This window comes from Coregonus clupeaformis, unplaced genomic scaffold, assembly GCF_020615455.1.
Source record: "Coregonus clupeaformis isolate EN_2021a unplaced genomic scaffold, ASM2061545v1 scaf3514, whole genome shotgun sequence".
Classification (NCBI taxonomy): domain Eukaryota; kingdom Metazoa; phylum Chordata; class Actinopteri; order Salmoniformes; family Salmonidae; genus Coregonus; species Coregonus clupeaformis.
In genome coordinates, this window is record NW_025536968.1 from 565 (window position 1) to 17,109 (window position 16,545).

The following is a 16,545-nucleotide window of genomic DNA, read 5'->3' on the forward strand; positions in this document are numbered from 1 at the left end:
TCTGCTTCCTTGTGTGGCATCCATGGACATCATACCCAATATAATTTCTTCAAACAATATCCCGTTTGCTTTAGAGATCACATTCACTTTCATTTTAAAGTGCTGTACACAGAATCCCACATTCTTGTATTCATGCTATTCCATATCGTAAGGTAAGACGATAGGTCCATTCTCATGGTAAGACATACCAGGCAATGTTTCCCTCTAGTGATTTTTTTGGGGACACAGCATGTTTTATTTGTTCATTGGTCATCAGGGTTGTGGTTAATTCCATTTAAATTCCAGTCAATTCAGAAACTAAACCAGATTAAATTACACATTTTCCTCATTGAAAAACATTTAAGAGAATTGGAATTGGAATTTCAGTGTAGTTCCTGAATTGACTGGAATTTAAATGGAATTGACCTCAACCCTGACGTTCATAAACAAAAAGTATGCTCAGCTGGAAAGAGAAAAACAGAGACAGAGGAAAATCTTTTTTAAAAACACTATGGAAGTAGTGTAATAGAAAGATAATTGATGTGTGAGAATGTGTGTATATACAATATATATAATACACTGAACAAAAATATAAACGCAACATGCAACAATTTCTAAGATTTTACTGAGTTGCAGTTCATATGAGCAAATCAGTCAATTGAAATAAATAAATTAGGCCCTAATCTATGGATTTCACATGACTGGAAATACAGATATGCATCTGATGGTCACAGATACCTTTAAAAAAAGGTAGGGGTGTGGATCAGAAAACAAGTCAGTATCTGGTGTGACCACCATTTGCCTCATGCAGTGCGACACATCTCCTTCGCATAGAGTTGATCAGGCTGTTGATTGTGGCCTGTGGAATGTTGGCCCACCCCTCTTCAATGGCTGTGCAAAATTGCTGGATATTGCCGGGAACTGGAACACGCTGTCGTACATGTCAATCCAGAGAATCCCTAACATGCTCAATGGGTGACATGTCTGTTGAGTATCCAGGCCAAGGAAGATCTGGGACATTTTCAGCTTCCAGGAATTGTGTACAGATCCGATGACATGTGGCCGTGCATTATCATGCTGAAACATGAGTTGATGGCGGTGGATTAATGGCACGACAATGGGCCTCAGGATCTCGTCACAGTATCTCTGTGCATTCAAATTGCCTTAGATAAAATGCAATTGTGTTTGTTGTCTGAGACTTATGCCTGCCCATGCCATAACCCCACCCCACCATGGGGTACTCTGTTCACAGCGTTGACATCAGCAAACCGCTCGCTGTCTGCCATCTGCCCGGTACAGTTGAAACTGGGATTCATCCGTGAAGAGCAAACTTCTCCAGCGTGCAAGTGGCCATCGAAGGTGAGCATTTGCCCAATGAAGTCGGTTACGACGCTGAACTGCAGTCAGGTCAAGACCATGGTGAGGACGACAAGTATGCAGATGAGCTTCCCTGAGACGGTTTCTGACAGTTTGTGCAGAAATTCTTTGGTTGTGCAAACCCACAGTTTCATCAGCTGTCTGGGTGGCTGGTCTCAGATGATCCCGCTGGTGAAGAAACTGGATGTGGAGCCTCCTGTTGCTCAGTTGGTAGAGCATGGCGCTTGAAACGCCAGGGTTGTGGGTTCGTTTCCCACGGGGGCCAATATGAAAATGTATGCACTCACTAACTATAAATCGCTCTGGATAAGTACGTCTGCTAAATGACTAAAATGTCCTGGACTGGCGTGGTTACACGTGGTCTGCGGTTGTGAGGCTGATTGGACGTACTGCCAAAGTCTCTAAAACAACGTTGGAGGCGGTTTATGGTAGAGAAATGAACATTATGTTCTCTGGCAACAGCTCTGGTGGACATACCTCTGTGGCATTGTGTTGTGTGACAAAACTGCACATTTTAGAGTGGCCTTTTATTGTCTCCAGCACAAGGTGCACCTGTGTAATGATCATGCTGTTTAATCAGCTTCTTGATATGCCACAGCTGTCAGGTGGATGGATTATCTTGGTTATCTAAGGAGAAATGTGTGCACAGAATTTGAGAGAATTAAGATTTTATGCGTATGGAAAATTTCTGGGATCAACACTGTCAACAGACCCCATTATGACATCACAATGTAATTGAACCCTTGCCATGATGTCATTGCTGGTTCCATCTGACTGGCAAAATTCTATTTCCACTCATTTCATGATAGATCTCTCACAGAGATAGGTTAAGTTCTTATTTAGAAAGTGTTAATATTTATCATCAATGGCTTATCGAGGAAGAAAAACAAGTGAGTTTGACAAACTCCAGAAGGAGAACTCTCAGATGAAGAGTGTCATCGAAAACTTGAGGAAGCAAAACATGGCTTTAAACCAACAGGGTGACCAGGACAAGTCTTCAAGTTTTGTAAGGTTCATCAGTTTTTCAAAAGTTTTTCAAAAATATCACTGTGTTTATTTTGTGGTTTCATAGATATACAGTAGGCTTACATCCATAAAATCTTTAGCTTAAAAGCTTTATATGACACACTGTAGAAACTATTTTGACTACTTCACTTCTGCTATTCATTTCACCATTGTGATCCAGGGCTATCAGGAGAGCTACACAATCCCAGAAGGCCATCGTGGCTTCATCAGTGACGCCAGACTTCGGCAGATGCAGAGAGCTGAGAGAGAGGCCATGGAAGCAAAGCAAAGGGAAGATAAGTGCTGTCCACGAGAATTACGTCCGGACTGCTCTCGTCGGTGTTGGCAGCACCTTTGCGCACCACTTCATCCCCACTATGCAGTGCACTCTGCCCCCGCAAAGCTCCGCTAAGGCCTTTGCCACGAAGGCTTGAACACATAGCTCTGGCCCCACTGAAGAACGTGGTGGGGGTGGACGGAGCCCAAGTTCGACCCGGATCTCACTCTCTGGAGTCCATCCAGGTAAAGAAGTCATTCAGCAGTAGTAGGCGTGCATCCTGTCCCCGACCCCTTCCACTGGAGCTCCCTCCAAAAGGGGCAAGAAGAGGAAGGGCAGGCGGGGGAGTCAAGGCCCTGAAAGTCCATTCGGACCAGGGCTGTGCTGACAACAACGGACCCATTGACCTGTTGGAGGAGGTGAGGGCCATGGAGGCTCACCTGAAGGAGGAGGCCTGGAAGGTAGGATGGACTTCGAATTTATTGTAAATGTGCAGATTTGCAGTTCGGGATTATACTTGGACTGATAAATTGCCAAACTAGACAGTGGTTCCATGTCTTAGGACACTGTCTATGACAGCATGATAGAATAGATCATAGAATACAAGATCTCTCTATGTATTAGTTTATGTATATAGTTCTATATGTATTTCTATGATAGGAGCATTATTTTTTGGTCTACTCCAAAGGTGGTACATGCGGTGAAGGCCATGCGCAGGAGAAGTTTGAGCCCGGTCATGTCTATGGGGGAAATAGCCACCAGCTCTCTGGGAAGCCAGAGCTCAGTGGATATGAACACCCCTGAGGAGCTCCGTGACTACTTGGATGTCGGGACCCCGGTCACGCCGCGTGACCCCACACCCAGGCCTACTCCCCCTCCTACCAAGCCCAGGAGCCAACTGGCTCGGCCTATAAGGTTCCTTAGTCTGCCAAAGGCTGCCACCGCTCAGGTCAGTCCCTCTCATCTACTCACACTAATGGGAATTCGACGGGAGATGACGCTACAGTGAGGGAAAAAAGTATTTGATCCCCTGCTGATTTTGTACGTTTGCCCACTGACAAAGAAATGATCAGTCTATAATTTTAATGGTAGGTTTATTTGAACAGTGAGAGACAGAATAACAACAAAAAAAAACAGAAAAACGCATGTCAAAAATGTTATAAATTGATTACATTTTAATGAGGGAAATAATTTTTGATCCCCTCTCAATCAGAAAGATTTCTGGCTCCCAGGTGTCTTTTATACAGGTAACGAGCTGAGATTAGGAGCACACTCTTAAAGGGAGTGCTCCTAATCTCAGTTTGTTACCTGTATAAAAGACACCTGTCCACAGAAGCAATCAATCAATCAGATTCCAAACTCTCCACCATGGCCAAGACCAAAGAGCTCTCCAAGGATGTCAGGGACAAGATTGTAGACCTACACAAGGCTGGAATGGGCTACAAGACCATCGCCAAGCAGCTTGGTGAGAAGGTGACAACAGTTGGTGCGATTATTCGCAAATGGAAAAAACACAAAATAACTGTCAATCTCCCTCGGCCTGGGGCTCCATGCAAGATCTCACCTCGTGGAGTTGCAATGATCATGAGAACGGTGAGGAATCAGCCCAGAACTACACGGGAGGATCTTGTCAATGATCTCAAGGCAGCTGGGACCATAGTCACCAAGAAAACAATTGGTAACACACTACGCCGTGAAGGACTGAAATCCTGCAGTGCCCGTAAGGTCCCCCTGCTGAAGAAAGCACATATATAGGGCCGTCTGAAGTTTGCCAATGAACATCTGAATGATTCAGAGGAGAACTGGGTGAAAGTGTTGTGGTCAGATGAGACCGAAAAAATAGCTCTTTGGCATCAACTCAACTCGCCGTGTTTGTAGGAGGAGGAATGCTGCCTCTGACCCCAAGAACACCATCCCCACCGTCAAACATAGAGGTGGAAACATTATGCTTTTGGGGTGTTTATCTGCTAAGGGGACAGGACAACTTCACCGCATCAAAGGGATGATGGACGGGGCCATGTACCGTCAAATCTTGGGTGATAACTTTCTCCCCTCAGCCAGGGCATTGAAAATGGGTCGTGGATGTGTATTCCAGCATGACAATGACCCAAAACACACGGCCAAGGCAACAAAGGAGTGGCTCAAGAAGAAGCACATTAAGGTGCTGGAGTGGCCTAGCCAGTCTCCAGACCTTAATCCCATACAAAATCTGTGGAGGCAGCTGAAGGTTCGAGTTGCCAAACGTCAGGCTCGAAACCATAATGACTTGGAGAAGATCTGCAAAGAGGAGTGGGACAAAATCCCTCCTGAGATGTGTGCAAACCTGGTGGCCAACTACAAGAAACGTCTGACCTCTGTAATTGCCAACAAGGGTTTTGCCACCAAGTACTAAGTACTGTTTTGCAGAGGGGTCAAATACTTATTTCCCTCATTAAAATGCAAATCAATTTATAACATTTTTGACATGCGTTTTTCTGGATTTTTTTGTTGTTAATCTGTCTCTCTCTGTTCAAATAAACCTACCATTCAAATTATAGACTGATCATGTCTTTGTCAGTGGGCAAACGTACAAAATCAGCAGGGGATCAAATACTTTTTCCCTCACTGTAGGTAGATTGATAGGAAGACAGTAGAAAGGGAAGGGACACAAATAGCTTTTCATATGACATTTTTTCCCAGCTTAGCCCAAGGCTAAGACATTTTTCCACATTTGCTTTGCTTGTTTCACATTGAGATAGTCTTTGCTGAAGGTTAACTGGGTGAGCACCAAAGAATGTGTGCTAAATTTAGAATTATATGATGTCATAATGAACTAAGATGTTCTAGTTTTAAAAGCTAAAAACAGATATGGAAATTAATAAATACATAAACATAAACATAAATATAAATATATATATATATATATATATATATATATATATATATACAGTTCACAGACAGATAGATGTCCACTGTCAACCTATAGACAAGAAGTTAGCCAGTGAGCCAAAGAACCAAATAAAGACCAGCTTGCAGCCCCTGTCCAACCCAGAGCAGGCCCTGACTAAGACCTTCCAGCTGCTCCACTCTGATGACTGGTGAGCATTCACTGTAGACAAGACCAATGGAGCTCGGCTAAAGGAAGCACAGTGTAGTGTCCTTGTAAATGTAGATTTTAGCTACAGAGCGTAGAAACTACAGGGAGTCCTAATTGATGAACATCATCATAATGTTTTTCAATGGAAAATGTTGTGGAAATTGCTTATGTTTCTTTCACTGAATTGCAGGGAGAAGAAGATCGAGGGCTTGACCTCTCTCCGTGCGTTGGCTCAGAACCACATGGACATGCTGATGCCTAAACTCCATGATATCTGCCTTGCTATTATAAATGAGGTAGCTGTATTCATTCACTGCCCTATTTATTCATCTGCACAAATCTGCTACATTTGGAGAACAAGTCAAGACAAATGATTGTGTCATGTTTCTGATGTTAGCGGGTTGTACTGCTCAACATTAATAGCTGGTCCTGTGTGTTATTATGATTCAGGTGAAGAACCTGCGCTCTGCAGTGTCCTCTGCTGCCATGGCCACACTGGGTGACATGTACGCCTACCTCCAGAGGGCCATGGACAGTGAGGTGGAGGGGACGGCACGCGTGCTGCTGCACAAAGCCAGCGAGTCCAACACCTTCATCCGGCAGGGCGCAAACTTTGCCCTGGGTCACATGGTGCAGAGCTGCACCCCTACCCGTGTCATGAAAGCCCTGCTGGTCGGTGGGCTCAATTAACAGTCACTCACTAAGGGGTAGATCCTAACTTCCACAAATGTTCACTTTGTCTCACATTGAAAGTTTGACTCGAGTGGTAGGTAGGATTCACTCCAAACAGCCCTGATGTGACAACGCAATAGATAATTGATATGTAGTGAACTTTCTGGTGCAAAATGGTCACTGCTTGCTTATGTATACTACACATTAGTATTAGGGCCAGGACAATACCAGTATCACAATATTTTTTCGATGGCAAAAATGAAAACACAAAGCAGATCTCACTGTTTGGTCCTTTAAAAAGAAAAATGATGTATGTAAAATATTGTGTTCTATAGCTTGGAAATAAAAATAAATGTGACTCAGGATGACAACATAATGATATTTGTTTTCAACATTACAACTGTTTTCCTAAAGAAGTTAAATCCGCTTCGTGTTTTGGATACTGGTATGTCCCGGCCCTAGTTAGCACGAATGTGTGTCATCTCTACACAAGAACGTTTGGTAACACTTTCTATGAAAGTGATGATCCAGAGCAGGGCCGGCTCTAGCCTCTTGGGGGCCCTAAGTTGGGAGACCCCCCCACCAAGCAGGCAAAAAAATAATAACGGCTGAGAGAAAAATTACATTTTTAAGTTAATTTCCTGCAATTCGACACATTTTGCCATGGGGCGTATATATATTTTTGCAGTTTTAAAGCTTATTTCCTGCTATTCTACCCATTTTGCCATGGGGTGGAGAAAAATGTTTGCCGTTTTAAAGCAAATTTCCTGCAATTCTGCACATTTTGCCATGACTCATGCCATGTTAATGACATCTGAGTGAAAATGACTCAATATGGGCACCCTTGAGGTCAGGGCCCCTGGCCACGTGTCCTGCGTGCCCGTTCAATTTTCGTCCATGATTACTACAAGTTTAGATAACTGGCTAGACTAATTTACCAATCTAAAAATTATTAGCTGACATGGCTAATTGAGTAACTGTCAGTGACTGACAAAACAAGAGAAAAACTGCTATTCTACTATTCTAACTCTCAGCAGTAAATTGAGACGCCGACTGAGTTCCTAAAAATACAGTATATATAATAATTTGGTGCCGGAGTTATTAAGCTTATGTCGCTTATGCCCTGCTCAAGAGCTTTTGCCCTGCTCAAGAGCTTTTGTATAATTTCATCCAGTAGTTTTGAAAGTAGTGCTCACAAGCCAAAACTGGTCCCCGAAAATTGTGCACACTTGTGTACTATGACATCCATTTCATATGATATGTTACGTCCTGCAAAAAAAATCATAAAATAAAAAACAATTTGTTTTGCAATTCCTATGATATGTTACAAATTCTCATTCGCTTAAAGCTAGAATCCTTAATTGAAACAATAACAAAGCGTCACCCTGCCTCTGTTTTGGTAAATAGCTGAGGGATGGGCCTTGAGAAATGTAACCACCATCAAATTCATAGACAGAGTTATGGATGCAAGGACTGACCATCCATGATATCAAAATTATAGTTGTAACCATTATTTGAGGCTAAACAGTGTTTGTTTATGAAAATTAATGCACTCACTAACTGTAAGTCGCTCTGGATAAGAGCGTCTGCTAAATGACTAAAATGTAAAATGTTTACATGTACATTGTTTACAAACATTGGAGTAAAACAAGCTTATATTTTGGGTTCTGAACTAAGCCCATGATGCATTTCAAAGATATGTTCTTCAAGAATCAATGGGTATATATCATTAATTCATAAGTCCAAAAATGGATGTAGCAACTAAGGATTCAAGCTTGAATAAATCATATATAAACACTTTTTATAAAGAGTTTACTTACCATTTATTGATAATTGTTCCTACATTTGTAAATGTCAATAAGCAATCTCTAAATAGTCATTTACGCATTAATAAACTCTATTTTAAATGATCTATTAATGATTTATACGATAATTAATCAAGTGTTTGATCATAGTATGTTCAAAATCTGTAAATGATTAATAATGTACTACTAATGGACTTATAAACCAGTTATAAAGGAGATATTGTCAACACATAAGATTATTTATAAGCCATTTGTTAATGGCTGATTAATGGTTTGACTCAACATTTATATACATATTTACAAATATATTTATATACAGTATGTCATGAATGGTATATTTATTATTGTTTATGAGTGCATTTGTAAATGTGAGTACATGCACTTACTAATACCTCAGTTGATGATTAATGTAGCTCCTTATAAACCATTTACTAATTATTAATAAACTATTTCGCAGCCTCTAATTTAGTGTGCACTATGTATACTTTATAAACATTTATAAATGACTTGTTACTCCCCAAAAAGCTGGCCACATTAGTAGACAGTACCTGATGCTCCAGCAATAGCTAAAAATAACCTAAAACATGCAATGATAATAGAAGTACAAAATACAAGTATAAGAAAAATAATTACATTAAAAACAGAGCATCTCAAGAATCTATTTTATTGCATGAACTTCTTGCTTCACAACTGCAGCCATTAACAAAGGCCTGATAAATCACAAGTGATCATCAACTTCGGCAACTTGCACTTGAACAAAAAGCATATTTGCAGTGCTATATCGCCATTTAACAGGCTATGACTTCTCTCTCTGTCTCTGACCATTTACATTTACATTTACATACATTTACGTCATTTAGCAGACGCTCTTATCCAGAGCGACTTACAAATTGGTGCATTCACCCTATAGCCAGTGGGATAACCACTTTACAATATGTTTTTTGTTTTTTATTTATTATTTTTTTTTTTTAGGGGGGGGGGGGGGGTAGAAGGATTACTTTATCCTATCCCAGGTATTCCTTAAAGAGGTGGGGTTTCAAATGTCTCCGGAAGGTGGTGAGTGACTCCGCTGTCCTGGCGTCGTGAGGGAGCTTGTTCCACCATTGGGGTGCCAGAGCAGCGAACAGTTTTGACTGGGCTGAGCGGGAACTATGCTTCCGCAGAGGAAGGGGAGCCAGCAGGCCAGAGGTGGATGAACGCAATGCCCTCGGTTGGGTGTAGGGACTGATCAGAGCCTGAAGGTGCAGAGGTGCCGATCCCCTCACAGCTCCATAGGCAAGCACCATGGTCTTGTAACAGATGCGAGCTTCAACTGGAAGCCAGTGGAGTGTGCGGAGGAGCGGGGTGACGTGAGAGAACTTGGGAAGGTTGAACACCAGACGGGCTGCGGCATTCTGGATGAGTTGTAGGGGTTTAATGGCACAGGCAGGGAGCCCAGCCAACAGCGAGTTGCAGTAATCCAGACGGGAGATGACAAGTGCCTGGATTAGGACCTGTGCCGCTTCCTGTGTAAGGCAGGGTCGGACTCTCCGAATGTTGTAGAGCATGAACCTGCAGGATCGGGTCACCGCCTTGATGTTAGCGGAGAACGACAGGGTGTTGTCCAGGGTCACGCCAAGGCTCGTCGCACTCTGGGAGGAGGACACAACGGAGTTGTCAACCGTGATGGCGAGATCATGGAACGGGCAGTCCTTCCCCGGGAGGAAGAGCAGCTCCGTCTTGCCAAGGTTCAGCTTGAGGTGGTGATCCGTCATCCATACTGATATGTCTGCCAGACATGCAGAGATGCGATTCGCCACCTGGTTATCAGAAGGGGGAAAGGAGAAGATTAGTTGTGTATCGTCAGCGTAGCAATGATAGGGGAGGCCATGTGAGGATATGACAGAGCCAAGTGACTTGGTGTATAGGGAGAATAGGAGAGGGCCTAGAACTGAGCCCTGGGGGACACCAGTGGTGAGAGCACGTGGTGCGGAGACAGCTTCTCGCCACGCCACTTGGTAGGAGCGACCGGTCAGGTAGGACGCAATCCAGGAGTGAGCCGCGCCGGAGATGCCCAGCTCGGAGAGGGTGGAGAGGAGGATCTGATGGTTCACAGTATCAAAGGCAGCAGACAGGTCTAGAAGGACAAGAGCAGAGGAGAGAGAGTTAGCTTTAGCAGTGCGGAGAGCCTCCGTGACACAGAGAAGAGCAGTCTCAGTTGAATGACCAGTCCTGAAACCTGACTGGTTTGGATCAAGAAGTTCATTCTGAGAGAGATAGCAAGAGAGTTGGCTAAAGACGGCACGCTCAATAGTTTTGGAAAGAAAAGAAAGAAGGGATACTGGTCTGTAGTTGTTGACATCAGTGGGATCGAGTGTTGGTTTTTTGAGAAGGGGTGCAACTCTCGCTCTCTTGAAGACGGAAGGGACATAGCCAGCGGTCAAGGATGAGTTGATAAGCGAGGTGAGGTAGGGGAGAAGGTCACCGGAGATGGTCTGGAGAAGAGAGGAAGGGATGGGGTCAAGCGGGCAGGTTGTTGGGCGGCCTGCAGTCACAAGTCGCATGATTTTATCTGGAGTGAGAGGGGAGAAAGAAGTCAAAGCATAGGGTAGGGCAGTATGAGCAGGACCAGCAGTGTCATTAGACTTAACAAACGAGGATCGGATGTCGTCAACCCTTCTTTTCAAAGTGGTTGACGAAGTCATCCACAGAGAGAGAGGAGGGAGGGGGGGGGGATTCAGCAGGGAGGAGAATGTGGCAAAGAGCTTCCTAGGGTTAGATGCAGATGCTTGGAATTTAGAGTGGTAGAAAGTGGCCTTAGCAGCAGAAACAGATGAAGAAAATGTAGAGAGGAGGGAGTGAAAAGATGCCAGGTCGGCAGGGAGTTTATTTTTCTTCCATTTCCGCTCCGCTGCACGGAGCTCTGTTCTGTGAGCTCGCAATGAGTCATCAAGCCACGGAGCTGGAGGGGAGGACCGAGCCGGCCGGGAGGATAGGGGACACAGAGAGTCAAAGGATGCAGAAAGGGAGGAGAGGAGGGTTGAGGAGGCAGAATCAGGAGATTGGAGGGAGAAGGATTGAGCAGAGGGAAGAGATGATAGGATGGAAGAGGAGAGAGTAGTGGGAGAGAGAGAGCGAAGGTTGCGGCGGCGCATTACCATCTGTGTAGGGGCAGAGTGAGTAGTGTTGGAGAGCGAGAGAGAAAAGGATACAAAGTAGTGGTCGGAGACATGGAGGGGAGTTGCAGTGAGATTAGTAGAAGAGCAACATCTAGTAAAGATGAGGTCAAGCGTATTGCCTGCCTTGTGAGTAGGGGGGACGGTGAGAGGGTGAGGTCAAAAGAGGAGAGGAGTGAAAGAAGGAGGCAGAGAGAAATGAGTCAAATGTAGACGTAGGGAGGTTGAAATCCCCCAAAACTGTGAGGGGTGAGCCATCCTCAGGAAAGGAACTTATCAAGGCGTCAAGCTCATTGATGAACTCTCCAAGGGGAACTGGAGGGCGATAGATGACAAGGATATTAAGCTTAAATGGGCTAGTGACTGTGACAGCATGGAATTCAAATGAGGAGATAGACAGATGGGTTAGGGGAAAAATTGAGAATGTCCACTTGGGAGAGATGAGGATTCCTGTGCCACCACCCCTCTGACCAGATGCTCTCGGGGTATGCGAGAACACATGGTCAGACGAGGAGAGAGAGCAGTAGGAGTAGCAGTGTTTTCAGTGGTAATCCATGTTTCCGTCAGCGCCAGGAAGTCGAGGGACTGGAGGTTAGCATAGGCTGGGATGAAGTCAGCCTTGTTGGCAGCAGAACGGCAGTTCCAGAGGCTGCCTGAGACCTGGAACTCCAGGTGTGGGGTGCGTGCAGGGACCACCAGGTTAGAGAGGCAGCAGCCACGCGGTGTGAGGCGTTTGTGTAGCCTGTGCGGAGAGGAGAGAACAGGGATAGGCAGAGGCATAGTTGACAGGCTGTAGCAAATGGCTACAATAATGCAGAGGAGATCGGAATGAAATGAACTAAACATCTGGGAAAGGAGAGAGTAGGGCCTCCCTCACCAAAACTCCCAAATATAACTCACCCAACTTCCACCTCAGAAACTATAATTGTATCACTGAACCACCCGAATAAAAAACTCTCCCAACTTCCACTTTAGAAATTAGAATTGTTGTGAACTACAGCGGTTCAATGTTTCAAGGAATAGACTCAACTTACTTTATTCAGCTAGCTAACTATGACGCCATAGCTAACTAGCATGCTAGCATCCAATAACACACAGTTTAGCACCAATACTTGGTTACAACAAACTACCAATAGTGTGTTAACACACTAAACAGATAATTTGTGTCCGTGTCTAGTTCCTTTCGTAACGCAGCAATAATTAAACGTTGGCTAGCTAGCACAAATATATTGTATTTAGCTGCTACAGTACAGCTAGCTGGTCGTGTTGGCTAGCTAGCAATGGCTGCTGTGTTGACTTTGTTTGAAAAAACGGCAGCGCTGCGAACAAATGTAGCTGGCTAAAAGGATATTGTATCTAGTTGCTACCGTTGCTAATAGCTACTCCAGGAGGTGAGTTAGCTAGCTAGCTAGCTTCGTGCTACACCCGGCACCGCCGAATACAATGCTAACCTACAATAACTACCCACAACAGCCCACGATTCCTACCTACAATACCTAACTACAATCTAAATACATAATTTAAGCCTTACTCGACAAATCCCAAGCTATGTATAAAGCCAAACTTACCCGACGCCAGCTGTCTGGGTGGCAGACAAGAAGACATTTGTCTTCTGCAATCAGTAGCTGTAATTAAGTACAGTAGCTACTAACTACCTAACGTTAATGCCTCAGATAATGAGGTTAGAAAAACAGCTGAATGGTAGGTAGCTAGCTGGCTTAATTACAGGTACTCTTAAGCGTGAAATAACATTGGAAACAACTATCCACGGTTGCTAAAAGTTACCAGTAGCTACCCGCTAGCTAGCTAGCTAGCTTTATTGGTCTAGGTAGTGAGTTAGCTAGCCTCGTGCTTCGCCGGGCTCCGCCGTATACAATACTTACCTACTTACCTACAATAATTACCTACAATAACCTACAATAACTACCTAAATAAGCTACCTACAATACCTAACTACAACTACCTACCTACAATCTAAATACATGGTTTAAGCTTTACTCAACACCATATAAGAAGCCAAGCTTACCTCCTGCTAGAGAAAACACAACCAGTGTAAACAACCATGCCTAGAGTATTGCATTGTAATGTTTGTTAATGTCTTGTAACTGAAGATTATGCCTTGTATGTGATTCCATAATTGTATTAAATATCTGCTTTTCGTATTCCACTCTCAGACCAATTCTTGCTAGTCAACGTCAACTCAATGCTTAATGCTTGCATATTTTAATTATCTTTATGGAGTCAGATTAACATTTTTAATAGGCTAATATACACAGTATATATGTAAATACTTATATATCAGACTGGTGACCCCGACGTGATTTATCTTACAGCTACTTTGGACTAAATTTGAGTTTATTCTATTAGATTAACTGATATATAACGAACACATGGCCTACGTGATGGCGAATATGCAAGCAATCTATATTTTTGAGTTATGGCAATCGACTCTAAAAAGTTTCGTTAATTTTAATTATATTATCTATACAATAGGCCCAATAGGTCTGGCATATTACCTCTTTCAAGGAGCTTTCCATTTTGATAGGTTTATTTTACATAAAACTTTTTAGGCCTACCTACAGAAAAATAAAAAAACAACTACGGATCCCTGCCCAGCCTGGCATTAGTTGCCCAAATGGTGTTTAGCATCCCCATTGGCTCTGCAGGAGCTGAGAGGGTATTCTTCGCGGCTGGCCTGCTCTCCAGGCACCATCACATGAACCTGAAGCCACAGACTCTGGCCAAACTCATGTTTCTTAATTCAAAGGCACTGTAGACTGAGCCTAATAAGCATTTTTCGTTTAATTTGTATTTTATTCTAAGTAAGTCAAACAGCCTATGTGTGCAATTTAAAGACTATAATGATTTAATACAACAAAATGTTGTTTAAATGCTGAGCACTTAATGTCCATGCCAGCCTAGTGTGTTGCTCTCGCAAATACTTCACCATTTTTTTATTTGTAGGCTATCGACTTGAAATAATTGAAATTATACATCCTAAATAATCCTTCTTAGGCTACCTGTCTGACTCCTGACCTATTTAGAGTGTTTATATGCTGTTTAATACGACATGTAGCCTATTTGAAATGATGAGCGCTTCTTACAGTCACCTTTTCCTGTTGTTTATTAAAATACTTTTAATACAAATCATATGGTTTGGTTTCAACACTCGTGGTATATAACCTACCACAAAACCCAAATGGTAGGTTATATACCACGACTTCCAGCCAATCAGCATTCAGGGCTCGAACCACCCAGTTTATAATTTCAATTTAAAAATCTGAGTTGTTGACCAATAGTATACTGTAAAAGTGAACTTCCAATCAGATATCAGACCTTTTGCATGTCTAAAGCAGAACACAATGCTACCTGTGATGCTGCAAGGACCATGAACTGCTGGTCTGAAGATTGTCTACAGTGACTACAGTGCTGGCCATCCAGATCGTTTCGAACACTTCTGTCTGATCCAGAATCAGATGTGTTCAAGGGAGGATTATATAGGGCCCATAAGTAACTCTTTACACTGTATGCAAGAATTTCCTCTGTGTTGTCTTAGGAATGCTGCATTATCTCACCAACCCCCTCTTGTCACCCCTCTGGGTAGCAGAGGTTTTATTTTTTATATTTTATATTTAACCTTTATTTAACTAGGCAAGTCAGTTAAGAACAATTTTTATTTACAATGACGGCCTGTAGGTCTGATATATGATTGGAAGTTCATTTTTACAGTATCCTATTGGTCAACAACTCAGATTATTTTATTCTAACAACTCGGCGGCTTATAAAAGAGTCTTAGATTCATTGTCTCTCTCTTTTTCTTTGTTCCTGACCTGCGCTGGTGAGATCCACTCTCTCTCTTTCTCTCTCCACAACAGGGACTCTTGGGGCATGACCTTTCAGGCTATGACTTCTCTCTCTCTCTCTCCCCCTCTCTGATCATGCTTAAAGTATTGCATTGTAATGTTTGTTAATGCCTTATAACTTAAGTTTATGCCTTGTATATGATTTCATAATGTTAAATATCAGCCTTTGCACTCTCAGACCAATTCTTGCTAGTCAATGTCAACTCATTGCCTAATTCTTGCTTGCATATTTTAAGTATCTTTATAGAGTCAGATAAACATTTAATATATAAATACTTATACAGCTGAAGTCGGAAGTTTACATACACCTTAGCCAAATACATTTAAACTCAGTTTTTCAAGTCCTGACATTTAATCCTAGTAAAACTTCTCTGTCTTAGGTCAGTTAGGATCACCACTTTATTTTAAGAATGTGAAATGTCAGAATAATAGTAGAGAGAATGATTTATTTCAGCTTTTATTTATTTCATCACATTCCCAGTGGGTCAGACATTTACATACACTCAATTAGTATTTGGTAGCATTGCCTTTAAATTGTTTAACTTGGGTCAAACGTTTCAGGTAGCCTTCCACAAGCTTCCCACAATAAGTTGGGTGAATTTTGACCCATTCCTCCTGACAGAGCTGGTGTAACTGAGTCAGGTTTGTAGGCCTCCTTGCTCGCACACACTTTTTCAGTTCTGCCCACACATTTTCTATAGGATTGAGGTCAGGGCTTTGTGATGGCCACTCCAATACCTTGACTTTGTTGTCCTTAAGCCATTTTGCCACATCTTTGGAAGTATGCTTGGGGTCATTGTCCATTTGGAAGACCCATTTGTGACCAAGCTTTAACTTCCTGACTGATGTCTTGAGATGTTGCTTCAATATATCCACATAATTTTCCTTCCTCATGATGCCATCTATTTTGTGAAGTGCACCAGTCCCTCCTGCAACAAAGCACCCCCATAGCATGACGCTGCCACCCCCTGTGCTTCACGGTTGGGATGGTGTTCTTCGGCTTGCAAGCCACCCCCTTTTTCCTCCAAACATAATGATGGTCATTATGGCCAAACAGTTCTATTTTTGTTTCATCAGACCAGAGGACATTTCTCCAAAAAGTACAATCTTTGTCCCCATGTGCAGTTGCAAACTGTAGTCTGGCTTTTTTATGGCGGTTTTGGAGCAGTGGCTTCTTCATTGCTGAGCGGCCTTTCAGATTATGTCGATATAGGACTCGTTTTACTGTGGATATAGATAATTTTGTACCTGTTTCCTCCAGCATCTTCACAAAGTCCTTTGCTGTTGTTCTGGGACTGATTTGCACTTTTCGCACCAAAGTACATTCATCTCTAGG

General features: G+C 42.9%; 1 protein-coding gene and 1 non-coding gene across 2 annotated transcripts; both read left to right on the forward strand.

Annotated features, from left to right (window-relative positions):
* The first annotated feature begins 1,546 nt into the window (after positions 1-1,546).
* trnas-uga lies at positions 1,547-1,621 on the forward strand. Its single transcript has one exon. It is a non-coding gene; the product is annotated as a tRNA-Ser (tRNA).
* Positions 1,622-3,374: 1,753 nt separating this feature from the next.
* On the forward strand, positions 3,375-6,404 carry LOC121572669 (TOG array regulator of axonemal microtubules protein 1-like). Its single transcript, XM_045220294.1, has 3 exons — positions 3,375-3,643; positions 5,905-6,010; positions 6,165-6,404. Exons 1-3 carry the CDS (start codon positions 3,375-3,377, stop codon positions 6,402-6,404), a joined length of 615 nt encoding a protein of 204 aa, XP_045076229.1.
* The last annotated feature ends 10,141 nt before the right edge of the window (positions 6,405-16,545 follow it).

What these genes read in the sequence shown, in the direction of transcription:
- LOC121572669 (XM_045220294.1), top strand. Translation starts at nt 3,375, where the DNA reads ATGTCTATGGGGGAAATAGCCACCAGCTCTCTGGGAAGCCAGAGCTCA. An exon ending in CGACGGGAGATGACGCTACA is followed by an intron (nt 3,644 to 5,904) that starts GTGAGGGAAAAA and finishes ACTGAATTGCAG; the next exon opens with GGAGAAGAAGATCGAGGGCT. An exon ending in GCCTTGCTATTATAAATGAG is followed by an intron (nt 6,011 to 6,164) that starts GTAGCTGTATTC and finishes ATTATGATTCAG; the next exon opens with GTGAAGAACCTGCGCTCTGC.